This window comes from Paramacrobiotus metropolitanus, unplaced genomic scaffold, assembly GCF_019649055.1.
Source record: "Paramacrobiotus metropolitanus isolate TYO unplaced genomic scaffold, Prichtersi_v1.0 Parri_scaffold0000118, whole genome shotgun sequence".
NCBI lineage: Eukaryota > Metazoa > Tardigrada > Eutardigrada > Parachela > Macrobiotidae > Paramacrobiotus > Paramacrobiotus metropolitanus.
Genome location: NW_026570338.1, coordinates 312983 through 340279, shown reverse-complemented (window position 1 = coordinate 340279; position 27297 = coordinate 312983). Strand labels below are relative to the sequence as shown.

The following is a 27297-nucleotide window of genomic DNA, read 5'->3' as shown; positions in this document are numbered from 1 at the left end:
ATATAAAGCCGTCGTACTACAATATTTCCTGATTTGAATGGCTAGACCAAAAGCAAAGGTCTGATAAACTAGAGAAGACATAAATATCAAGGATTTTTAAATTTTAACTATTCACGTGACCTTATTTATTAAGCTTCACAAAAGCTAAACATTTGACCCGCTGTCCAGCGGGTATTATTAGAACGGACTCCGCTCTGGGTGGCTTGTGCCTGTGAATATTTACCTGTGGAAAGGAGTAGTGAAGTCACCTTACTGTTTATCTACAGAATAAATGATAGTCTTTTAGTTGCTAAAATACTTACGCTGTTCGTTCAACTTGACTGACAGGGTCTGCAGAACGATCTGCGCCTGCTGCTGACGTACATCAAAGAGGCCCACGAGCAGATCTTCCGGCGCATCGTCCTCTCCGGCGTGATGGAGTCGCAGCAGCGCCAGCCCTCCGCCGTCCGCTCCCGCCCCCTGACCCCAACCCCCCAGCACACCGCCAGCAGCCTCACCGTCGCCGTCAACCGCAAGCCCCTCCTCCGCTACCCCCGTCTGGAGTCCAGCGACACCGAACAACACCCCCACGCAGCGGAGACGGACGCCGAGGCCCTGTCCTCCTTCGACGACGCGGCGGCCACCACCCCCTCCGCCAGCATCCTGCGCGGCCTCTTCGCCAAACGCCCCAAGGTCTCCATCAAACCCTTGCGCTCGCGGGAGTCCAGCGAGACCAACCTGAAGATCGGGAACAGCATCCGGTCACCGCGGGTCAGCATCTCGGAGGACGAGAGCGTCGTGGCGCCGCACTCTCCGCGCGGGAAGAAGAAGCGCACCATCCGGCAAAAATGGCTAAAATCCCCCATGTCCTCGGTGGGGAGCAAGGACTCCAAGGAGGCCGGCACCGGCATGCACCGCTCCGTGTCGCTGGTGTCGGGGGAGGGCGGGTCGCTGGCGGGGGACGCGCTGCGCCAGACCAGCTTCGAGTCCGGCGGGGTCAACTTCAACACGAAACCGCGGTTGTCCTTCAAAGCCAACAGCTCCGGGCAGATGAATTTAAGCCTCTTGAAACAGCGGAAGTACCACGAGTCCAGCTCCGTGGAGGACGACAGTCCACGCTCCCGGGCGGCCTTCACCCGCAAAGCCCAGAGCAGCCGCTCCCACGGCGACGACACCGTCACCAACGCGTCGTCAAAACTGGTCTTCCTGTTAAACACCAGCGCCCTGACCACCGGGATGCGATCCCTCGGGAGCCTCCTGGAATTCTGCCCGCCCGGCACCGTCCCGGAGCCCTCCGTCCTGGCGGCCATGCTGGACCTCCAAGCGCCGGTGCTGTCCCGCGCGTGCTTCCTCCTGGAATGCGCGCAATTCGTCCACCGCTGTAACCAAGGGAAATGGCCCGAGTGGATGAAACTCAACATCCCGCAGTACCGGCAATCCGGACCGATTGGACGTTTAGTCGCCGCCCCCACCCCCCGGAAACAGAACATCCTGCAGCGGACCGCCGGGAAGGTGTTCTACGAGTGGGCACGGAGTCTGATGCTCCGGCTGGACGACATCATCAAGAGCGAGAACGTGGACCCGCTGGCGGTGGTGTCGCCCGACACCGTCGTGGTGGAGGACGAGGATTTCTTCTTCCTGGGCGCCGACAACACCGATCCCAACACGGCGCAGAACTGTCCCTTCGTCCTGAAGATGGTGGCGTGTCAGCTGCTGATGGAGATCACGGCGTTCCTGAGGGAGACCTACCGGATGCTCCCCCGGCAGAAGTACAGTACGATTCGCGGGCATTTGAAGAGCACGACGGGGGAGAAGCGATTGGCTAGCCGGCGCTGGAGCTCCGTGGCCAGCACCTCGGGGACGACATCCCACCAGAGTATCCAGTCATTCGCGGATCACGGCCAGGTTTGTTTTTGCTTGCATGTGTAATCAGCTTAACATGTACAATAATCAGGAGAAAGGTCACGATCAGGTGCAGACTGCAATACTGCACCGTGCAATATTACATCGAGATTTAAACAGGCGACTTTGATTTCCCAAATCGCAGTCTTATGACAAGCCTGGCCATTTGTGGGCATCGCATCTGTTTTGAAACGAAGCTCTTAACGCATCTCTACTCGAACTGCTAAAAGTCGCGCGCTTCGAGGTGAGCTGACGACTGTTCATGTTGGGAAAGGATTCAAGGTCAACAGTCAGCGATGATTACGGTAACCAGAACCGAAAAACGCCAGGTCGGCCAAATCACCTGTCTTATGCATTACAACATCGCGTACTAATGAAAGAGGAATCAAAACTAAAATCGGGTTCAGAAACAGCTTGGCCAACTTCCGATAAATTGTGGGCCAAACATAGACAGTGAGGTCAGAACAGTAGTCTCGTCTCAACATGGTGAACCGCTTAGACAACATTCATCCGCTTTAGTATTAAATGAATTGTTTAAAAAATGTTTAAACTTCAGAGTGTGACCGGCTGACCGATTTCCACGCTTTGTCCTTTGTAGAAACTTATAAAGTATTGTAATCTGTATTTTCTTGTACCTAGGTGCTGCTGTACCAGACGGGACAAGGACCGGGCGAGCGCCGCATCAGTTTCATGATCGCCGACGACAATCTCTCGCAACGCAGCAACTCCTCCGGTGCCGCCGATGAAGAACGCCGGCAGCACCTCCTGAAATCGGGCCGCGACCGGGCCAAACAACACGCCATCGAGGGGCCCATCGCACGGCGCTCCAGCATCCGCCGGCGCAAAGCCTCCCAGGAGATGGATCTGCGCCGCGACCGGACGAACAGCATCCGCTCACGCAAAGCCAGCAGTGTGTCGGAGCGGTCGGACGTTAGTCGTAGCAGCACCGAGGAGCTGGTGACGCCCCACGACGACCGGGACGGGGTGTTCGGACCGGATCAGAGTCGACGGAGTACAGCGACAACATGCCCTGGCTAGAGACTGTGATTAATCTGTGCGGACGCTTCAGTTTCGTCTGTGATCATAAGAAGAGCTGCACGGCGTTTTGTTTCTTCCGGGTGATGCGCAGTTGTACAAGATTATGCTGGGCGTTGAAGAAGATCCATGGAAGTGGGGCCACGGCGCCCCCGGGATCCATTAAAGCTCCGACGGAGGAAGACGAGGTACGGGCTAACAGTTTTTTCAATCACGTTACTTGACGCTAAATGGCGAATTTTATCAGTAAACGTACCACTGCCTAGAAAGATATTAGATATCGCTCAAAATGTGATGTTTCATAGTGCAATGGCTTCGAAACATGGATCCATCTGATGGCATATTACGATGTGCCATTGAATAAAGTAGATAGTGAAAAATCTTAAACTGTTTTAAATTGTTTTTGCCGGCCGGTTTTGTGAGTACCACTGTGGAAGAAACTGGCGCAGTTAATTCGCTGAAGTGCAGTCGTAACGGCTTTTTCAAACGGACACGTAGAGAGTCTGCTATACTACGGTGCGAAAAGTCGAAAACTGATGACCCCGTAAGGGTCTTCTCGTTGATTCCCGTTCTCAACGAAAGCGTTTATAATAAACAGATATTTTTATCATATGAACCGCACACCTAGGTACTACGTAGATGCTTAGAATATGATGTAATAAAATTGAATGTCCGATATTTGCTTTTAAATATTCGCTTGTAGGCAACATTTTTTATAATTTTTTGCCAAGAATTATGTACAAATTCCTGGTCTGACTGTAGATCATGGAGCTGCAGGCGCACAGCGGCAGCCAGACGCCGACGACGCCGTCGATGTCGCAGCGGAAACTGCGCATCTTCCGCAAAGCGTCGCACTACGCCGGTCTGAGTCGGATGAGCAAATCGACCACGTTGGAGAAGAACGCCTCGCTAGAGTCCATCAACAAGCTGCGCCACGAGAGCACCACGGAGAGCAAGGAGAAGGAGCGCGGCGAGGCCTCCGCGGGGGGCGGGGCCAAGGCGGAGGAGCTGCACTACTACCCGCGCGACGAGGCCGAGCTCAGCGCCATGTCGCGCTACCTGAAGCAGCACGTGCTCAGCCTCTTCGCGGCCCCCTTCGGGGCGCTGGCCAAGGGGCTGATGGTGATGGACGAGAAGCAGCTGGAGCGCATGTTCCCTATTTGCTGGGAACTGCTCTTGGTCGACGACGAGGAAGTGGCCTCCACCACCGCCGTCTTGTGCGTCGTCTGCTCCGTCAAGATCAGCAAGTTCGTCACCGATTATCTGCGCAAGGAGATGAACCACGAGGAGGCTGAGGAGCGGGTCGATTCCATACTCAAGTAGGTTGTTGCTTTTAGTTTAGTTTAGTTTAATGGTTTAACGTCCGCACACATTCTGGGTGTAGACCCAATTCGAGGCAGCAGAGGCTGCTGTTTGACTTACTTGTCATTACACTTACTTGCTACCCGTACGAAATCACATGGACAAGCGACAAGCGTAGTGCAGTGGGTATTGGCCAGGCGGTATGACTGGCAGATTGGTCAACATACCTATACCAGTTTCGAAACGAAGGAATCTTTAGATTCTATCACACATGTTATAAAGCCAGTTGCCACTTTTTTTGCGAAACTGTAATTTTGTTATAAGGCTAGAACAAGTTACCCAAAGGCCAAAGATTGGCTACAGCGCAAATGCAAATTTGTTTTCTGAATAATTTCTGTTGCCGGTTAGGTTCCAGGCGTTGTGGCGTTACCGTTACCAAGTGTGGATCCGGCTGGAGGACGGCGCGCAGGCCATCATGCGCGTGAGCCACGCCCTCAACATCGACTACACCCTCCCCTCGCCGCTGATCGGCCGCCCGTACGTTGACTGCCCCGACGCGCCCTGGCTGCCGCCCACCTCCATCAAGATCGAGGAAGTGGCCATCAGCCAGGAAGAACAGGTACGCTAACGGAGTAAAAGAGTTTTATTCCCAAAACAAGACGTTCAAGGGAGAACTTCGATTAGCTATAATATTACTGTAATAGAGGTAATCGACCACTTGTATTTGGAATTAAAATTTAAGAGCGCATAGAAAGATTGTTAGGCACCCGAAAATTCGTGAACTAAAACTGAAAATCTGGAGATCCGCCTGAAAAATGCTGTCATTTCTGCGGCACCGAAGCCAGTTGCTAAATAGTTTTTCCGGTGCAGAGCGCTTTCGAATAATAGGTACAGTACTCGTATTTCCGTAATACAAAGTAAGAGGCACTTACAAACCCGGCCCGAGATTTTTTGACCGCTGCAAGCGGGATATTTGAGAAACGTGGGCTTGAGCCATTCAGTGTGTTTTGGCACGTCACGTTATGCGTTTTTCACGCCACCGCGGTCAGTGCGGACTGCGGCGTGAAAAGTGTGTGTGAGAGATACAAGTGTGAGAAACACTGAGTTGATACTTGATGCAGCAGTTGCTTTTACAAGCCAACGATCAACAGTAATCAGTCACGTTTATTTGCGGCACTGTACAGACGGGTTAGCAGTGGAATGATGTAAGGGTGGGCATTCCAATTCCAATCCAATTCCACGTGGAATTCGATTCCACGGAATCCGCATATTCCAAGAGGCAGTTGGAATGGAATGCGGATTTCGCGGATTCCACGTGGAATTTTTGGAATTCTTTTTCTCCTTGGAATTACCAAAATTAAGCTTTCAAAGGCGTTTTTCAATTAGTCTTAGCTAATTTGCGTTAAAAATCACAAAGTTTACCTTGCATAATTTGACTCTGGGCTCTTAAATTCCGTTTGCTCCAAAGCTCAGTGGTTTTAGGCTAAAATTTCCGATGGTTTGGCGTGATGGTGAGGAAGCTTTATAATTTTAAATATTTATAAAGCTCGGGACCCGTAAATTCTCATACTTTAATATTAAACACCTATGTGAATCACTGCTACTCGTTGCGCTATACTGGAGCAAAGGCTTACAGATGAGACTTAAGGTGTCCACATGCACTGGCGTAATGCACGTTTGATGCAAATCTCATGAAGTAGAGTAAAATGTTATGATTTAAAACTGAAGTGAAACGTGCCGATGAATGTTTCGTTTTGGCGGTTTGAATGGCGATAGTCGACTACATATACTTCATGCCATGAAACAACTGGCACGGCACCTGCCCGGTGTATCTGTATTTTTTATATCGGCAATCCATCCGCCCACGGTTGCGGCAGGCAGCAATAGCGGTTGGCCAGAAAGTTTTATTTATGAATAAAGAGGAAGGATTTCCCTCCCTCTTCATCACTGGTATTTTGGATAAATTCACGTAATCGTCATCCAGATTTTCGCTTATTACATACTTTGAATTCATTCAATGCATGATAATTTCTACGCATTGTTGCTGCTGAATGATAAATTTGAATGAAAAAGCGTGAATTCATTCAATGCACGTGGACACCATTAGTAAGCAGCGACTCAATAATTTGAAAATCCGGCAAATGACAATATACTGGCAGTGCCGCTGCAGTGTTAGCTAGCTACAGCGGCACTGCATATATTATCTTACGGTGCACGTTTTATTATGATTGTGATGCGATAGTAATAATTTAAAGTAAGGTAAATTAAAAAAGTATTTTGTTTGAAGTTTAACAATAACTTACAGTTCAACTACATACAGCAGCATCATACTATGAGTTTAACTGGTAGAAGAGCAATCTATTTGGCTTATGACTGACGCCGTATGTTGTGATACATCTGAACATTTTGAGCCTCAGAGTTAAATTTAACGGTAGAAAGCTACTGAAACGAAAGACGTCAATTATAAATTGAGAAAAACAGCATCTGCGATTAATTATAATGCCTAATTACGGTAATTCCACTAACTTATTGCGATTCCGCGGATTGGAACGCATTCCATGGAATCCATGGAATATCTTGGATTCCAAATTTTGGAATCCGCGTTCCAATCCAAAATCCGTTCCAAAGGGACGTTTCCCTTGGAATGCCCAACCTTAGAATGATGTAGTGCACAGGCAGTCAAGAAGCCTCCCTTTCCAGTGCCTTGTAATCACATTTAAACGAAAATATCTGGTACTGTAAATTTAGCGCTGTTTTTTCGCACATAAAATTGACAATTACTCACTACTTATTTCTTTTTGTTTTCTTTAATGAATTGACCTAATTGACACGCACTGAAATAAAAGTAACAGTGCGCACATCGGCACATGCACGAAGAACTGTTGTGAAATAACACAGTACTTGTACTATCAATCCAGTTTTATGGTTGACATGAGCGGCATTAGCATTCTAACGCTGGTTTCGGTTCTGGCAGTCTAAAAACTCCAACACCCTGGTGGCGGCCACCCAGACGCGTCGCAAACAGCTGCAGGAGTCCATGAACAAGGCCCTGCGCGCCCAAGAAGAGCGCAACCAGCGGGAACGCGAACGGGTCAAGGTCAGCATGCTGCCGGTGCTCAAGATGGCCGCCATCGAGCCCGTACCGCACCAGGTCGTGGATGAACGGGAGATTGAAGGTTCGGTGATTATTTTTTTTATTGTGACACAACATTATATAATAGGATAATAAGTATTAACTATTAGGATAATCCTACACAATTAGTATATTTATTTGCCGATTTATCCAAACGGCTAATACTGTTGTTAACGACTGTAGTGGACGAGAACGGGATGATCGCCGACACCGGCACGGTGGCCACGCACACCCTCACCTCGCTACCGGTGTTCCCCACGGCGCTGGGCACGGCCATTCTGCAGCTGGTGGATCTGCTGGATGATGTCGATGTCGACAACTGCGGCATTTCCGGTTAGCCCATATTAATCTTTTTTATTGCGGATGTTTTATAGTTGATTTAGCTTTGCGACAAAATTTCTATTGGTTGATATTCCAATTAATAACCGAAGGGAATGCTGCTCAATACTGCGACGTTTAAGTTTGAAATTCGTCTTCTTTTTTGGCTGGCTGATTTCTTGTTTTTTGATTGGGTGAACTAACATTCTTGATCATTGTTTCTGTAGCGTGTTACAGTTAATGGTAGATTTAAAAATTATGGTGGGGTGTAATGATAATATTCGGATGAATTCGGCGATAAGCGCCGAAAAATCTGGCTGCGTCAGCATCCTGATACCATTTTTATACAGTGTGTGATCTGGCCTTCCACACCATCTGGGAAGGCATCGTGGAGGATGCCGTGCTGTTTCTGCGCTACGTCCTGGAAAAAGTCAGCAACAAGGAGAAGCAGGCGCTGATCCTGCGCAAAATCCGCAAACTACTGGCCTTCATGCCGCGTCTGCCGCCGCAGGCCGCCTGCACCATCTTCAATCATCTGGTACGTTCCACTGAATTACTAATTTTACGGCCACGAGCCAGTAATTAAACTAGCAGTGCGGAATGGCATTAATAAGGCGTAGCTATGTAGTGAAGCGGCTCAGGCCTCGGTCCAAATAAGCTGAGATACATGCCGTTTAGATTGTCATGCTAGAGATATTCCGTTGTCAGAGTCAAGTTCTTTTTTTTCGAATGCTGCGAAAACTACCAAATATGGTACCTGTTCACATATACATTAACCACTCAGCTACACAAGAAGATTATTACGAAAGCGAGAAACTCTTAGACGAGGCGAATGGGGGAATGAGATAGATAGCGTGCATGTGTATTAACCCTCACGATTTGCTTAACAGCTGGGCTACTGCATGTCCTATGTGCGGAACCCCAACGAGAACAACTACCACGGCGTGGAAGCGGTCATGTCGGTGATGTGGCAGATCGTCCCCTCCGTCGACGGGATCTCCTTCAAGGAGATCAAGACCATCCTGCGCCGCGAACAGTGCGACGCCCACCTCCTCCTCACCGCCAACGTCCCCGGCGCCAAAAAGGTCATCGTCCACGGCCCCGACCTCACCCAGATCCCCTCGCAGATCCCCGTCAGCGAGGACACCCAGTTCCAGGAACTCTTAACCGAAGCGCTGGATTTCTTCTCCATCCCACTGAACGACCGGGAGAACTACATTTTATGTGACCAGCGCACGGGGCGGGCGCACCATCCCAGTGGTTACGTGAGGGACGTGTACTTTTTTCGAAGGAGTTATTACCCGCAGCTGAATCTGATGCGGTCGCCGGGGACGGAGGGCTTCTCCAAGCTGCAGCTGCAGGCCTACCACAATCTGTTTTTGGAGGCGCAAAAGGTGTTCCTGGTGCATAGTCTGTTTCTGAGCGCGCAGGAACGCTCAGATACCGCGGCGCAGCAACAGCAGACGCTGGTGCTGGATGACGGGCTCACGAAGATCCCGAATTTCCCCCGGAAGGCGCTAGAGTGCGATGTCAAGTTCCAGGAGGGACCGTTCGGGTCGGAGTACCTGGGGATTGATGTCATGCATAAATACGCCTGGGTGCAGGTAAGATAAGACGCATGTGGTATTTTATAAGCTGTATAATAGAGTGCATACGACTTACGAGCTGCAGCATTTAAAATGGTCAGAGATTTCGGCTTAGCGTTCGTGTGGTTAAAAAGTTGTTCGTAGTGCAGTGGCACCGTATGATATGGGTCGTTGTTCATAGTTACAAGTTGTCACGTTTGTCTAGTGCGACTAAAAGTCAACTGCTGTAGATGATTACCTTTTTTTTATAAAAATTTTGTTCTCACAAATTTAAATTAAATTTTGATTTACATAACTTTGGTTTGCATAATGTCCGTTGTTATGCTTGTGCCGAAATACAAGCATCACAACTGATATTATGCGAAGCTTATTAGTTGCATCCACTATCCAGTGAGGTTCAAATCCCTTGCTAGATTGTCACCTTGACCGGATATGGGCTACCTGCTCTGGCTCAAATTAAATTAAATTGAATTAAGATACTTAATTGTCCACAATTCAAAAATACAAGCCATTGGCGGTGGTTTCTACAGCTGGCTTCCCATCTACTATGCAACCTCTCCCGACCCACCTCCGAAGTCCAACTCTCCTACGCCGACATCCAGATGCTCTTGTCCGTTCTGAACGGCGTCCTGGTGCTCCACTGCCAGGACTCGGCGACGCTTCGCTTGTGTCTGGCGACGTGCATCACCCTGGCACAGAACATGAAGCACCTGTTCGCCTCCACCGGCTTCCTGCTGATCATGCCCACCGTCCTACGCATGTACGCCGCCCACCAGACCAACCACCTCCTCATCCACACCATCGAGTTCGCCTGCAGCCAGTTCTTCCTCCTCCACCGCAACCCCTTCCTCCTCCAGATGTTCGGCTCGGCCGCCGGGCTACTTGAATTAAGTCAGGCCGATACCGGAATTAAACCGCTGAAACGGCAGCACATGAAGAAGATCCTGTTCTCGCTGGAACGCTTCGCGCGGCGGCCGTCCAAGGTCGTCCAGACAGCTGCCGCCACGCTGATCCATCATCCCCTGGACAGTCTGGATATTCTCGAAAAGGTACGGGTGTCTGTGATGCTTTGCATAATTGTAGGCAACGCTAATGCGAAGGCTGCTTTCGTTTTTCTCACATTTGGAACGGTGTGTTGTCGTAGTGTAATGGTCAGACATCAAAATTAATAGTCGCTAAGCATCTTTCGATTCGCTTGATAGCTGAAGCAGAATGCAGTGATTACACCCACTTTGATGTGAGAATTATTTTTCGCTAAATAAGATGGCAATAATTTAATAGTAAATTTATGTAAATAAAAAATATCGTTGATTTTAGCCAAATAATTGCATCAGTAACTAGTTCGTGATTTATTGGGCAATACACAGTAGCCACTCGAATAACAATAATCATAAGCGCTGACATACTAAGTACTATCTATATTTTCAAACATGCCTGCAAATTTACGTGCTGTCTTACAGATATGCGAGATAATGCGGAAACTGGCAAAATTCATTTTAGTACAAATATATTACGATCCCCACTGTCAACGTTCTTTGTTTCAAGAATGCGGGGAACTATCGCATACTATAGTATTCAGTGAATACTATAGTGTGCGTATAGTACAAGCCCGTTTTCAAACCTGTAGACCGCTGTAAGCGGGATATTTGAAAAACGTGGGCTTGAGCCATTCAAGGTGCTTCGGCACGTCACGGCGTATTGGTCATTAACGCCACTGCGGTGTGAGGGTGTGTGAGAGAGACAAGTATGAGATAGACTGAGTGCTCTACGCCAATGCATCCAGTGTAGATTAGATAAAATCTAGCCTTTAACTGTGCGCTTATTCACTGCATCGCGCTTACAGCGGTCTACAGGTTTGAAAATGGGCTTGTATCTTTGTGTAATACTGCCCCTGAAACGGGCGTGCATGAAACAAGCTGTCGTAGTGAAGTCGTAGTGTAATGGAATTATGTCGGGCCGCAACAAAAATTCTGATTGCTTGAATTACGCGATTTGCGTAATTAGCAGCAGCATAGCGTCCATAGCAGAAATAGTTTTTTCCCAAAATATTCTGGCATTGATTTAATATCAGTTCTATCAACTTATATGTAAATATCGTTATTTACCAATTACAGACAGACACAGTAGCATTAAGACTAACCCTGAGCATCAGGTTTCGCTGGTTTATGAATATTTTGTCAAATCAGCCTGCAAATTTATACGAGATTGCGCGAACACGGTCGAAATTCATTTACGTACGTACGCATAAAATCCTGACGGGCACCTTTTTTTCTTTCAAGAATGCACACCACTATGGTAATACTCGGTTTTCGGTTACTATACTGTCACGCATGGATACGAAACAAATTTCTGACGTATTGCCCGTAGGTGGACGTGAAGAAGCCGCTGCAGCCGTTGGACTTTTGCTACCAGACCGACATGGGGGATCTCACCGCGCAGAATATCCTGACCTCGGCGGTGAGCAGCTGCATCGCCGTGATCGCCTTCGACAGCGCGGAGAGTCCGCGCGGGACGCAGATGCTGCAGGTGCTGCGGACGCTGTTGAACGAGGAAGTGTGGTATGACGAGAAGCCAGCGGACAGCGCCCGCACCGCCAAGGATGAACTGCAGAAAATCATCTCATTGGCCGGGAGTCTGAAATCCCTTATATTCTCCTGCGAATCCCTGACCCGACCGTTTGCTGTGCCGGTACGCTCCCCCACCGCCCCCGAGGGACGTTCCGTGGTCATGGCGTCGCCGTCGCATGTCGGTCGCGATCACGATGTGGAAGCCAACCGGTAAGAATTTCACCAAATTTTATGGCTTTAAAGAAACCAAAAATATGTGCTGTACTCTGCTTCGTCAGATATTTTCCTTGGTAGTGTGGTTTGTCGAGCCGAATCGGAAATGTTTTCGTCTTGTTTGCCCGGCATTTTTATATTGTTTCTCGAAAATAATTTACGTGAAGTAGGAGCATGGCAAGCGTTGCAGCTGGTCTTGATCAATTGCGTGTGCGACCCAAGTACTATAAAACAAGATACTGGTGTAGTATCTCTACACGGGTTGCTTCAGGTGGTCATCGGAAATTAGTAATGCTGCAGTGCGGCGTAATTCTGAAACCTATGAGTGCTATCGCAACATTTTTATGTTAGAAAATGCTGCCCTTTTACATTTAGATTTTTTTCTTTTTTGAATTAGTGTGACAGTTTCCTATGATGATCAAAATGTTATGTTTTTCGGCGCCGATATGTGCGGCTCGCACCTTCTTCACTGCCTGGCTTGTCGGCAGTTAGATGGACTTGTGTGCATTTGTATATTGGTTTTAGGGAGGAGTAGAACCAGACAGACACTGTAACTTGTTTTCGATAAGATGTTTGTGCGAAACAAGCACAGTACGTAAGTCAACATACAGAACAAACGTAGTACACTGGCTATCTAATTTTCTCTTTTGGTCAGGTCTGTAGCGCGTTGCATTTCTGAAATCTGTATCGGACATTAGACATTCCTACTTTTCAGTTTGTTTTTTATTCCTGATTTTTTTGTTTTATTACTGGTATCATGTAGCAAGATCATTAATGTTGTGGTGTGTTAAGACCGAAGATCATCACCATCCACGAGCCGCCGGAGCCGTCCAACCAACAAGCCGAGTTCAGTTACCCGCGCAACCACCTGCTGGCCATTGTCGCCCACTTTTTGACCACGGCCAACCAGCGCATCCGCCATCTGAGCAAATTCCTCGGCGATCTGGCCACCCGCCCACCCGAACTCCTCGACGCCAAGAGCCACGTACGACTGGCGGACGTGGCGCATACCCTGCTGAAAGTGGCGCCGTATGATAAGGAGGTGATGGCCTGTGAGGGTCTGGAGCACTACATGCTGGACATCCTGCCCACCGTCGATTTCTCCATCGAAGCCATGAAGCAGGCGCTGCAGAATCTGCTGCGACGCATCGAGAAGACCTTTACAAAGATTTCCAAGGCGTCAAGCATGCGCAAGGAGACGGATTGGTATGTCTACCACTAACTAAATGGACGGAAAGTCTGGTCTGTTAAATAATATTTTCCGAACACAATTTTACGAATCACGTGGAATTACCGCTAAAATTGTGTTATATTGGTGTGAAATTGTAGAACAATGGCTGATATCTAATGTGAACACGAGAATACTTCGCAAAAGTCGTAATGTTGGTTGCATGATTACGGAAATAAACCGGTCTAAAATTCGCAAAAACTTTTTATATGGATGAATGATGGATGTCTAAGGGAAAAGGTCTTTAGATTTTAGAATTTTTATCGACTCTTATATGCGCTGTAAAATAATGTTGACTAATTACGGGTGGGCACAGTGAACCTTAGTAAACCTTTTCCTGTAAAACATCAGTTGTATAACAAGAGCGTCGTGGCTAAATGTACGGTAATTACATGAAAATTTCATAATTTTTTAAATAAATTGTTTCCTACTAAAGGAGATTTCACTTAAAAGTTCTTTAAAATTGTGTAACATGGATGCCGCGATTAGATGCCTAATTTTTGTAATTACATTATCAAATAAAATCCGTAAAATTCAGTTAAATTCCGCTAAAATCAGTTCTAATTTCGCCAACAGGAACGCCGCGGCCAAGATCATCCAGGGCTTATCCCGCACATTATGCACCAACAACCTGATGGCGCTGATGCCGCAGCTGCGCGCCATCACGGGCACCTGCATCCACCTGACCCTGGGGGAGGCCGCCTCGGGCGACACCGTCCTGGCCTCGCCCATCCCCGCCGGCACCATCTCCACCCTCCCGCCCCTCGTCACCGTCCCTGCCGTCTTCCGCGACGCCACCATCGACCTCACCGCCATCTACCTGCAGGCCGGCCGCGAGTACTGCAACCTCGAGCAGTTGTGCGCGCAGTTCAGCGACCGCTTCCTGCGCCTCGTCGTCTGCTTCCTCTTCCCCTTCGTCCTGCGCGTCGGGAGTGAGAGCACCGACCTCCCGCCCATGCGCATCGAGGACCTGCGTTACATCGTCCGCACCCTTGTGTCGCTACTGCACCCGCCCGTGTCGAAGCAGTTGACGTCCAAACAGCTGGCCGTCAACCAGCACATCGTCCGCACCAACAGCAACATGTCCAACCCGCCCAGCATCGTGCCTTCATCGCAGCAACTGGCCGCCAGCCGCCACCAAGAATTATCTCGGCGCGTCGCCTTCCTCGGACTGAAAGTGGTGGTGGCGTGCTACGAAGGCCGGCTCGGATCCGAGTGGCTGCGTCTGAGTAAATCCATCCAGGACTACGCCGAAAAGGGCAACGGGGGTCTGGCGTTCTGGCAGTTCCTGGAGTACACCATCGTCCACCGCACGGCGCTCTTCGTCCACCTCGCCCCGTTGGCCCTGCGGATTATCGAAGCGGCGAAGAAGGAGGGCGAACAGGAGATGCTCATCCAGGGAAACATCCGCCGCGCCTTAACCGGGACCATCTCCGCCGAACGCTCCAATGCCGAGGTCTTCGCCCGCATCGCCCAAGAGACCACCGACCTCATTGACGAGTTCACCCTCCTCTCGCACATCCACCCGCCCAGCCGCTCCCCCACCCAGATCGCCGGGGAGGAGGGCTCCCAGGGCGAGACCGAGGGGGTCTACCGCCTGGCTGATTTCGGGCGGTTCCGCTACGGGCGCCGCAAAGAAAGTGTCCAACAGGACCGCTCGTCGTCCTCCCAGGGCGGGCGCCGCTCGCCGCCCATCGTCATCCCCGTGCTGATCGAGAAATCGGAGACCAACGCCGTGGAGAGTCGCTTGCCGGAGCGGAAACGAAGTACCTTGACGCGACAGAAAGCACAGCATGGCGAGCACACCGGGCCGCATCACCACCACGCGTCCATGCGAAAGGTCAACAGCTCGGAAGTCCCGGAGGCGCTGGAGATGGTGCAGTTAACGCGGCCGCCGCGCGAAGACAACGTCGTTCCGAACAACGTCAACAGCAAGGTCATCACGGTGTCGGTGGTGCACACGGCACGCCCGCCGTCCATCAAAGCCAACGTCCCAATGCGGACGCACAGTGTGGAGTCACTGAACGACGATGAAGAGATTTCTCTGCTGAAATAATACCCGGAATTTCGAGCCCCATGATTCCATTAACAATTAATCGGAATCTTAGTAAAGGAATAAAATTTTGCGAAAATCTACCCAGTGGAAATTTGACTGGAGATTTATTGGAAAAGATTTTGGAATTATTGACGCGGTCCATTTCCGGTGATCCGTTGGTTGGACAACGGAGACACCGTTGACGTGCGTTTCACTACTGGTGATTTCAAACCCGATGCATTCTGTTGGCATATGTTACAGAGAAAGGATTTTTGAAGTTCCGTTGGATTGTTATGCTCTGCGCTGTCTCTTCTTCTCTCAATTGAACTCTGCTCCAGATTTTGTCGCCTACTGACACACACTGACACTCACACCTTCATCTTTGATTCGTGCTGGTTTTTTTCTTTTCATGGTTTTCTGTGTTTACTTCTGGACGCCGGTGCCTGCGTTGTGCAGCGGTTGCCGGTGTTTTCCCCCGTTACAATAGATTGGTCTTTATGGACTGGCTGACCAGTGTCTGCTCAGCCGGATTACTTCTCCACGGGAGAAAAAATGGGTTAAACAATTAAATAATTGATCAACACCTCGGCCCGCGGTTCGTTTAACCTTGTACAGTCTCTCCACCGATTTTAAGTACAAATATAACACATTCGCCAATTAATTGAAACTACAGCATTCTCATAACTCTTGGACAACAACACTATCTCAAGAAAATCCTGAAGCGCGAACGGCTGCTAGCTCTGTTACGATGTTCTCGAAGCATCTCAACTGGAATTGCTTATTCAGCGCTTCCAGTGAGCAACTGACTGTTCAGGTTTGAAAAGGATGCGAGGTCACGAAGCAGCTATGATCACGATTGCCAGAATCGAGAAACACAGTTTACTGTGAGGTCAGATCGTAGACCTAAATTTATTAGATTGTGTTCGCCACACACCAACGATAGACGGTCCGGTGTACGATACGATGCAGCACCGTACCGTAAGCATATCGTCGGTAATTTATAGTGTTCGTTCTCATCACAGGCGACAAACGATAAACGTTATACGGTCGAATGTTGCCTCCGAAGTGAAATGTAAAAAGTTTCAGTAACCCTTGGGGCTTGTTTGTGCTAAACTGCTTTTAGTTGTGAACCCGATGAAACTAAATTATAAATTATTGTTTTGACACCAAAGCTGCTAGATTTGAGCGCCAGTGAGCGTTGTTATGAACATTTGAAGTTAAAACAGGCGTCTACGGAGTTCGAGTAAAAAGTTCGCGCTGAGTACTCCAACAACGCCGTAGGCTTTGCATGGTAAATTGAAACAGCTGCAAAACCATTGGTTTTTGAACAAACTGCCCTCACGTGGTATCAAAAAACTTATTTTAATATTGTCTTTCTTCTGATTTACTCCGTTTGTTAATCAAAAACCATTCGAACTTATTCTGATACCTCAAAAGTTTCGTGAGTTGGCACTTGTAGCCGTGCCAGTCGATGCAATCGCCACTAAGAGCGGTTGCTATTTCGCAGGGCTTAACGGTAAGCTTGACGATAGCTTTGCTTTCTATCGTCAATCCTATCGTCAGACGGTCCGATAAGGGTACGCCATGATGACGTGCAAGAGCCTATCGTATATCGTACCGCATATCGTAAGCCTTTTTGCGCTTGCGAACACAATCTATTAAAAACGAACGGACAAAAAGCGAGAACTACGAGAATTAACATCAACATTCCGATGCGCATGTCCAAATGTTTGATTTATTTTCGAGTAGCCAAGCCCGTACGTTCCTGGTAACCAGCAAGCAGCATTACTGTGCTGTAATACGTAAGCTGTACTTATCACATTACTGTTCCATATATTTGTCACGTATGGTCAGTGGAGGCCAACATTTGCCCTGGGCCTCTGAGCACTGCAAACTGCACAGATATACGGATACCGTAATCTTCAGCTTCACTGCAGATACGTAAATCGTAATGATATGTATGCAAGTTTATCGAACATGTACAGTCGGTGAAGACGAGAAGCAGCTGGAGCGCATGTTTCCTGTTTGCTGGGAGCTTCTCTTGGTTGACGACGGGGAAATGGCATCTACAACCACCGTCTTACAGTATGTGTCGTCTGCTCCGTCAAGATCAGCAAGTTTATCACCAACTATCTGCGCAAGGAGATGAACCACGAAGAGGCCGAAGAGCTCAACTCCATACTCAAGTACGCTGTCTGAATAATTATTATCACGATATATGCGGGCTGCCCGTAAGAAAAAACAGGAAGGAACGTAGTGAAGTGGTTATCGCCACCCTGGACAAGACGAATCAAATAATCATGCTTTTCGAAATAGACAAATTTCGAGATATAAATCAGTTTTATAAATCAGTTAGTAAAGCTTGTTCCATTTTTAATAATCTCTTTTTTTGTTTAAACCTCATCCATCATCCTCCGTACAGTCTAGATATTCTGGAAAAAATAAGGATGGTTGGACAGTGCATATTAAAATTGGGTTTATACTTTATAGTCAGCTGAAACTGTAATATTTCTGTAGTAAAGCATTTTTATCGTTTCCGATTCATGGCGGACGATGAAAGTGTTGAAGTACCAAGCGCTATAATAAGGCTTGACTGTTCTAGAATTGGAGAGTGCAGTGTTATCGTAGTACGATGGCGTGATGTCGAAAAACCAAAACCAGTGCCCAAAATTAACCGTTGCTAGTAGTAGTAATATACAGTAAAGATAATTTCTGGCGAAACAGCCTAGTTATTTTTGCAGAATTTCGTTTCCAAACTGTTACTCATGCTGCCTATAAAACCTATAGAAGATTGTGTGGGTATCGTAAAACTTTTATAATTAAACGAAGATTCTCGCAGCCGGGAATTATTTTATCAGCACCACAGAAAAACTGTGAAATATAATCATTTTATCAAGCAGTGAGCAAGCCCTCCCGCTTGAGAGTTCGTCCCGAAGTACGGCCGTTATGAACTTATGGTGACATGTCCGGTGTATATGCCAAGGCAGTGATACACAGCTTTTTCTTTTGAGGGTACGATTAAAGAGCGATAAATTTTTACTTTTGCTACCAACAAACTGCAGAAGATCATCTCCTTAGCCGGCAGCCTTAAATCGAATCCCTGACCCGCCCCTTCGCCGTGCCGGACCGCTACACCGCCGCCCGGAAGAACGCTCCCATGGCGTCGCCGTCGCATGCCGGTCGCGAACACGATGTGGAGGTTGACCGGTACGAATAATCAAAGTTTTGTGGCTTTAAAAGAACAAAAAATACATGCAGTACTGTATACTGCGTCGTCAATTATTTTTCTTCGTGTCGGCCGAATTTGTATTCTTCGTGATGTGCTGCATTTGAATGTTTGTTTTACGAAAACATTTTGTGCGCAGTAAGAGCAGGGCAGACACTGCAGCTGCTCTTGGCGCAACTGCCTGTGCGAAACCAGTACCAGTAAACAGCATAGGATCGTAGTACACTGGCTACCGCGATAGTTTCTGGTGTCCAACAGGTTTCTGGTGTGTTGCTTCAGAGATCGCTTGACTTCGAAAAAAAAATGTAACTGTTTTATTTTGATTTTTGTCTGCAGTTGTACTTTAGTATGAGGACAATTTGCTGTGCTGGTCTGTAGTCCGAAAATCATCACCATCCACGAGCCACCGCAGCCGGCCAACCAACAAGCGGAGTTCAGTTACCCGCGCAACCACTTGCTGGCCATCGTCGCGCACTTTATCACCACGGCCAACCAGCGCATCCGCCACCTGAGCAAATGTCTCGGTGATTTGGCCACTCGCCCGCCCAAGCTCCTCTACGCCAAGAGCCACGTGCGACTGGCTGATGTGGCGCATATTTTCCTGGAAGTGGCCCCGTATGTTAAGGAAGTGATGGCTTGTAAGGGTCTGGAGCATTACAGCGTAGGACAAAAAGGGCGCATAATCCCACCCACAGCATTCCGAACGCATGCGGCGCAGTGCGCTGTACGACTCAGCTGAACTATCCGGTTGTCGTACAAGTGCACTTGCCACATGCGTACGGATATCTGGGTATGGGGTTACGGTATGCGTCTTTTTAGTCCTAAGCTGTACATGCTGGATATTTTGCCGAGAGTGGATTTCTTCATTGCAGCCATGAAACAGGAGATGCAGAATATGCTGCGACGGATCGCCAAGACGTGCACCAAGATACAGTATTCAAAGCGTCCAGCGCAAAGAGACCGACTGGCATCTGTCGCCATGTCCAGCAATTACGGTACAATTATCTAGTTATCAGGAAAAACATATCAAGAATAATTCGTGCTCAATTAATTAGCTATGTATAATTTTGTCTAAACAGCTCTATTACGCCAGTTTATATATAATTTTTTCTCGGAGTAGGTGGTTTTTTGTTTCCTAAGTACCGCCCGAATAATAGTCAGGACATCCTGAATCAAACTGCTAAAAGGGCACACGTACAGATACAGTTGCGCTTGTGAATTGTTTGTTAAAGTGAATTCATTACAGTGTAACACGCCGGCGCGCCGTTAACTATTTTTGCGAATCAAATAAATAAATAGTAGACTTCGCGAATCAAGTAACACCGCTAAAACTGTGCACTTTTGCTGTGACATCGTAGAACAGTGGCTGATAAGCATTGTACCATCCCCAGAATGCGCTGCGCAAGTCGAGACATTGCTAAAGTCATTTCAATGACCGATTAATAAAGTCGTGAACATTTAAAACATATTTTTTTATCTGGGTGCTGATACCAAACCGTAGTAAAGGTAGGGAAAAAAGTTACAAACCAGTTTCAGCTGATCCTGATTTCAACTGTAAGTGAGGTGATTGAGGTCCAAGGATGTTAGTTCGTTAGAAGCTGGATACAGCAGACCATGGATGTTAAGATTTTTCTACATCGCCCAGAAGATCACCGACCTCATCGACGGTTCACCCACCTCTCGCACATCCACCCACCCGGCCGAATTTTTGCAGCGATTCATTTCTAATGTCTCACAGTGGTAGCGCCGTTAGAATTGTATAATTATAAAATCAGAAACTTAATATGAACCAGATGGACTGCAACACCATTTTTGCCACAAAACGATTGAACACCAGTGGTTTTTTCGGACACTTTGATGGATAACTAAAAACACTAGTAACAACATTAACAAAATTTATTCACTACCATCCACTTAATTTGCCGGAAGTTAATCGGTACACAAGTAAAAAGCATGAAAATCGATAGACGTATGTAGCAAGTCAGAAGTCTCGTGAATTAGGTGAGTATGAAGGTGAATTTGCCAGCGTCATACTGCTGCAGTTAATGAAAAACAGAGCCAGTCGTCCAAGCGCAGATCTACAGCACGCACACTAATCATCACTGACCAGTTCGGCAATATTGCCATCCATATCAATTTCCGTCGCAGTTATTTCTAATGTTTCATTGATCTTATTATTATCCGCATCAAAGATTACGTAGCGGTTGCGAAGAGCCACCGGAAGCAACTGCTCCAGTTTCTGGTGCAGCAGTTCAAATGTGGGTCGGTTCTCAGCGGTGAAATCCCAGCATTCCAGCATCATCACCGCTCTGAGACAAAGCAAACACGGAATTCGCACCAGCACTTTAAAAAGGTAACGAAACACCACACAAGATAGAGCTTCCAACATTTGTAGGTTTAGGATACGTACACAGATTCGGGACATAAGCTGGGAATCCTCAATCGACCGCCACTCCGTAGAAATCCGTACAACACGTCGTAGAAAATCCCGTGGGAGAACTCCGTGGTATACGGGACATCGCCTAAGGTGAAGATTTCCCACAGGACCACACCAAACGACCACACATCACTCTGCGTGCTGAAGACACCATGCCCGGGAACCATGGATTCCGGCGCCATCCAGCACACCGGCAACGGCACCTACGATCATTTAGCTGACGATTATACAACGGACTCGATGTGCTAAAGAAGAGACTACTGTATACCAGGTCTCGTTACCAAAATTTCGAAACGGTAGCTGTAAGCCTGCAATCATGAAGGTCTAGCCAAGGCAGGCGAAATCAGGTTTAGGCCTACTGCGGATTACTACTGTCGTTTTGGCGATCTGGCGACCGCCTTACTCTGCCGCCATCTGTGGTCAATAATAGCATGCAGGTGACAAACGTCAGTTTCTTTCGCTTGCAACATATTATGTAGATTTTTTTTCTCTCATCACAACGCCTAATTGAACTGTTTCCCCGATTAAAAGTTGTAATCGATTCGGCTGCTCCTACCCACAACATGGAACTATAATCTCTGGTAAAGCTGCCTTTGTTACCTTATCTCGTTCGAGAACGTACTGTGGCTGCTCCCCTGGCCATGCCGAAATCGCAGATCTTCACAATTCGGTCAACCGTCAGCACGATGTTGCGCGCGGCTAAGTCACGATGGATAATGTTCTTCTCTGACAAGAACGCCATGCCGCGACTGATCTGGTGGGCGATGCATATTAGCTCGGTCACATCCGGTGTGGCGACAAGCTGGTTATCTTGGTTCTTCTCAAAGGCGACGTAACCGTTGACCAGCCGAACGACTTCTTTAGACTCCGACGTCGTCGCGCCTTTTAACTTTCTAAGGAAACCGTCTAAAGCTCCGATCTCGCAGTATTCCATAACGATTTTCAATCGACCTGTTCAGCATGATCTCTGGTAAAGTCATACGGATATTATTATTTCCAAGCGGAGCAAAACGAGCCCGGAATTACCTTGTAAGACCACGCCTTCCAAATTGACAATATTGACATGACGGCCGACCTTCGTCAGGATACTCGTTTCCGCCAGGAACCCGGCGATGCTGCGGTTGTCGGGATGTGCTTCCCGCAGCATTTTAACCGCGACCGGTAGACACTGCGACGGTGTTCGGTCTAAGAGTTTCCCGTCATTTCTGGGGATTAGCCAGCCTTTCACGGCTATTCCGCTTTGTCCTTCGAAATCCGGTCCTCAGGTTTAGTACCTTTAACACGGAAAAACATCACGACATGCGCTAATTGTACACGCATCCATTGATCGACCTTTTTACCCAGGTCCACCGTCCAGGCCTGCCGTTCGTAATACGACATCGTCGACGCCGAAACGAGCTTCTGCATGTCGTCGCGGCGGTCATCGGGATTCTGTAACAGTACCGTTCGCAAAATGTTCTGGATGAGAAAAAAGACAGCTAAAGGCCAGGTGATCCGGTACATGGTGTCCAAAGGATACGTACGTGTGTGTACACACGTGGAACGTTTCCACACTCCCCAACACTCCTTTGCACTGCTTTAAGATGCTCTGTAGACAGCTAATTTATTTGTATGCAGCACGTTGTCCTGAAAACTGTTTTTGGGTTAGAAAGCTAGTTGGCAAGTTATGGGTGAATACGGTTCCAAAAAGTTTAACGCAAGCAGATGTATCAAAAGTATCATCGTCAGCCCATCTTCTTAAAATTTTGCAAAAAACAGACACAACTAATGTTGAGATCATTCTAGCGTTTATTTACAGTATAAAATTTTTAATTGCTGATCTACCTAACAAAGTTAGAATTTGTGAAATTCGCCTGAAATTTGTACTAAAAATGATATAACCTTGGTTTGGTGTGACAGCAGTCTTCATTTGAATCATAATCAAGCAAGCGAGCGAAGCGAGCTTGCGTTATTATAGATGAGATTTGAGTTTTCTGTGACACGGAGACCTCGAACCCGGGTTCCTGGGTTCGCCGCTGACTTTTTGCTGCTAACCTGCACAACTCGACACGCTGAGTCGAATGGCATCGAAGAACCAAGAACCCGGGTTCGAGGTCGCTGGGTCCCCGAGGTCGCCACCGGGATTTTGCACTTTTCTGGTACAGTTTTATGTGGCGAGTCTAACCGAAGTACCCGGGGTCGAGGTCGCTGGGTCCCCGAGGTCGCCACCGGGATTTTGCACTTTTCTGGTACAGTTTAATGTGGCGAGTCTAACCGAAGTACCGGGGTCGAGGTCTCGGGTTCCCGAGGTCGCCACCGGGATTTTGCACTTTTCTGGTACAGTTTAATGTGGCAAGTCTAACCCAGTCCCCGGGTTCGAGGTCTCGGGTTCCCCGAGGTCGCCACCGGGATTTTGCACTTTTCTGGTACAGTTTAATGTGGCGAGTCCAACCGAAGTATCCGGGTTGGTTTGTAAATGACTTTTGGTGTACGAAAAGGATAATCTAGGATTTTATTATGCTGCTTTTGCAGAAGTTGTATGTAGCTTATGCATGCAATTATTTTAAGATATTACTCAAAGTATTTTTTAAAATTTCTTTAAAATAAATTTCTTAATATTACTAAGATGTTTCTAAAAATGGTTGAATATTTTTAAAAACTGCTAAATTTATCTAAATATTTCAACCTTTTCTGCAAAAGATTTCCAGTAGTTCCTTATATATTTCTAAATATTTCTGGAAATGTTTCTAAATATTAAAAAATATTTTCAAATATTTTTAAAAATACTACATATCTAAAAAAGTTAAATAAATTTAAATAATTTGTTAATCTTAAAAACAAATTCATTGTTTCTAACCAGGGTCCCGTCACCGGATGTTAATTCAAAAAATTTTGATATTTTGAAAGACAGATGAATGTTAGACTAAACGAAAAAGAATGTCTCATTTGCTGTGGTCAATTGTCGTGGCCAAAACACAATTTTACAACAAATTCTACGCTATGCTTTGGTTTATATATGGACAATGCACCGCATCATACGTTGTGACGTTTAACTGAACAACTTGTACGGGGCCAGTTTAAGTACTCTTGACAAATCATCAAAGGGGCAGCGCAAACCCCTCTGGACTGAAAAAAGAAGTGTTAACTGTACCTTCTCCAAAAAGGGTGAACAATGACTACAGTGCACTTCATAAACTCATATTTTCATTCATATTTTGCATCCAAAGCCACGTAGTGCTATGTGTAGATATTTTGCAACATCATTTTGAAGTTTTGAATAAACTTTTTAATAAAGATTTCGAAGTCCAAGGATAAAGTTTTGAACGAGCGTTTGAATTAAATTAGTATTTTTAAACATTTCTAAGAATAATTCCAAATATAATTAACAAATGTTAGTAAAAATAATTCTAAATATTGCTAAATTCATTTAAATTGCTCTAAAAATTTCTAAAAATATTCTCAAAGATTTCTGATATTTTCATATGTATTTCTAAGTGTTACTAAAAATATTTCTAAAGATATTCTATGAATATTTCTAAAAACTTTTCTACATACTATTGAATATCGCTAAATTCTCCTAAATATTCTTAAATATTTTTAAATGCTTCTAAATATTTCAAAATAACTTTTTACCTATTTCTAAATATTTCTGGAAAACGCTAAATTCTTTTGAATGTTTTTAATTGTTTTTAAATATATTTCTAAAGATGCCAGATATTTCTATTTATATTTCTAAATGTTTCTAGAAATAATTTTAAACTTTTTGAAAAATACTTCCAACAATTTCCACATGTTTTTAAACATTGCTAATTTCTTCTACATATTTCTGAATATATTTCTAAATATTTGTAAGTATTTCTGATTATATTTCTAGATATTTCTAAATATTTCTGAATATTTCTCAATTTATTTCTTAATATTTCCGAATATTTTTAAGGAAACCGTTATAGGCAACCCCTAAAACCCTTGTTTATTATAGGCACCCCATTTCGCAGAGTGTTTATTTTAGGCACCCGTTCTGAATTAATAATTATTATGTCCAATATTATGTGAACGTAATATTATTTGCATATTCCGACTTTAAATCATCATTGTTTTATACTGTTGTTAAATTGTTATGAACTTAAAAGCTTACCATGTGCAAAAGATCAGTGTTAAGAATAATGTTTAATGGAAGGGGCAATCGAAACTTCTGATTCAGAAGTCGTTATCACTGATATAGTATTCCCATCTCTAGAAAATATCGAACACCAGAAGGATGCAAACCCTTCTTTCGAGGAATTTGAGAAAGATTTTCAGGCATTTTCTTGTCGACTCACTTGGCAGCACCGTTTTGTACAGTGAGTTATATCCTATTTAAATCGGATGCAACTCGCCGAATGAAAAAAATGCCAAGTTGACTCGACAGTACAGATACAGTGCTTCCCAGATGCATATATCGTTGAGGTATATCTTACGTTAGCCGGCATCGCAACCTTGACGTCTTGGTAGTAATTAAGATTGTTTGATGAAATGATAATGATGGTATTTGCGTTATTCCACATTCTGCATTATGTACAATAATTTTACAAATCTTTGCCCCACTTTCAGCACTTCCCCACATTGGGGGTGGCATCTTGATTCTTAATCATCCGTAATATGTTCTGCTGATTTGTTTTTATCGAGAAAACATTAAATAATCATGCTTATCGATAGCAGTTAGTTTTCGAATAAAACAAAGAATTTAAGGCTGTCGGTATATCTCCGACATATCGGTGCAATATTATAATTTTGCACAAAGTAACTGAGGCTTACAGTCGTATTAAATGTTGTAATAATATTATTATGTACCACGGGAAACATTACTCTTTAAGAAAATAATTTTGAGACAAGTCATTACTTGCATTAACACTAAAAACATACACTAAAATGTCGGTAGGAATCATCATACAGTGTTATTGGGTTTAAAAGTTAACATACTAATCATTTTGCACGTTGCTTCGTGCGCCATTTCTTTTGTTTATTTGCCGAATTAAGCAAAAAATACTAAGGGCTTGCACTCCTACGCCTACATACAGCTGCAATATGGGAGCCATCCTTGATGCTATCTTTGTTTTTGCAAAAAATGTCTATATGTCGCTCGCTTGCTTGCCCTTAGGGCTGCTGAGACCTATACTAGTAAATTTGTACGATTGCTTGCGAAATTCAAAACAAAATGGTGTGTAATGAAATTTTTGTGCATCTGTGGGTGTTTACAGTTTTGGGAATCTCGTTTGACCCACAGCTTTCAAGACGGACGTGGCGGGGAAAAATATCAAGCGAACGTGTACAAAATTAGTTTTCCATACGTTTACATGAGACAATGCAGGAAATATTCGGGAGAGCGCGGAACCGAAAGCGTCCGCGCATGTACACCAATGTTGTACCATGTACTGTCCATGGATTCACGGACGACTATCGATTTTGAATAATGACTATACTTACAGACCAGAGTGATTTCTTGCGGAAGCGGTAAAGGGCTATAGCAACCAGTAAAATAAGCCCAGTGCTCCCGGCCGCTACTCCCGTCAGAGCTGTGGTGGACAAACCCGGTTGTTGGTCCAGCGCTTCAGAAACGAATCGCAATGAACGCCCAGTAATAGAATTTGGCGTGCTGCTGGCAAGAGGCGCTACAGTGATATCTATAACACAGGTATTAGGTACAGGCGAAAGTGTAATTAACGCGAAGCGTTTAGGATCCAAGACACTATCACGGATTTTCCCTTGAACGGTTTGGGGATTCTCGATGTGGTACTTGATTGCCGGATCAATGCGCGTAACTTGAACGGTCTGGTTGGAAGGTCCGGGTTTCACGTATCCTCTTTCCTGGGCACATTTTAAAAGGACATGAGCGCTGATGGCTGCGGGATGTGTGAAGGGCGTAGAAGCGTTGTCTGAAATGGCAAATCAGTTACTACACCACTGTGCAGTCTCTGTTCTGCGCTTTGACTTGGCTCGCCAACCAACAACGTTTTGTAGTTTCACTACTGGGCTCAGAATTTCGATTACATTTACCACTTTTTCGAATTTGCTAAAAATGTTTGGCATTATTGAAGCGATACTTTTATGCATTTCTGGTAACTGGTTCCTTTCCGGTTAATCAACCACGTAACTACCAACATAATTATCACCGTACCACTCTCACAAAAAAACGAAAACTGTTCCGAAAAACTCTGAAACAGATGCAGAACCATGAAACCGGTACCTTTTCCCTTCCTGCTGCAGTTTTTTTCATATTATGCCTTTTTAGTTTTCATAATTAAGTCAGTTGGCTCGAGATGAACAAAGATAAACCGAACTTTTTATCAGATCATCCTACAGTTGTAAGGAATTTGGAAG

At 46.0% G+C, this 27297-nt stretch overlaps 2 protein-coding genes across 2 annotated transcripts in view; one reads left to right on the top strand and one right to left on the bottom strand.

Moving 5' to 3' along the window:
- LOC129598253 (protein unc-80 homolog) overlaps window positions 1–15882 on the top strand; it is a 30697-nt gene extending 14815 nt beyond the window's left edge. Inside the window, 13 exon segments of the mRNA XM_055496075.1 lie at window positions 328–1884; window positions 2521–2878; window positions 2881–3104; window positions 3679–4235; window positions 4627–4837; window positions 7193–7394; window positions 7535–7684; window positions 8020–8207; window positions 8560–9273; window positions 9786–10304; window positions 11623–12032; window positions 12828–13241; window positions 13840–15882. Of these exon segments, the coding sequence (XP_055352050.1) occupies window positions 328–1884; window positions 2521–2878; window positions 2881–3104; window positions 3679–4235; window positions 4627–4837; window positions 7193–7394; window positions 7535–7684; window positions 8020–8207; window positions 8560–9273; window positions 9786–10304; window positions 11623–12032; window positions 12828–13241; window positions 13840–15319 (6984 nt within the window). The 3' untranslated portion in view covers window positions 15320–15882.
- Window positions 15883–20392: 4510 nt separating this feature from the next.
- On the bottom strand, window positions 20393–22464 carry LOC129598252 (fibroblast growth factor receptor 4-like). The gene is made up of 5 exons (XM_055496074.1): window positions 22302–22464; window positions 21988–22221; window positions 21584–21912; window positions 20935–21164; window positions 20393–20833 (listed from the first exon to the last, which is right to left on the bottom strand). Exons 1-5 carry the CDS (start codon window positions 22462–22464, stop codon window positions 20617–20619), a joined length of 1173 nt encoding a protein of 390 aa, XP_055352049.1. The 3' UTR covers window positions 20393–20616.
- Window positions 22465–27297: the final 4833 nt, after the last annotated feature.

Excerpts from the sequence above, each read along its gene's own strand:
- LOC129598252 (XM_055496074.1), bottom strand. The coding sequence starts at position 22,464 with ATGTACCGGATCACCTGGCCTTTAGCTGTCTTTTTTCTCATCCAGAAC. Across the intron at positions 21,913-21,987 it reads GGAAGGCGTGGTCTTACAAG|GTCGATTGAAAATCGTTATG; the intron begins GTAATTCCGGGC and ends CATGCTGAACAG. Across the intron at positions 21,165-21,583 it reads TGGCCAGGGGAGCAGCCACA|GTGCCGTTGCCGGTGTGCTG; the intron begins GTACGTTCTCGA and ends AAATGATCGTAG.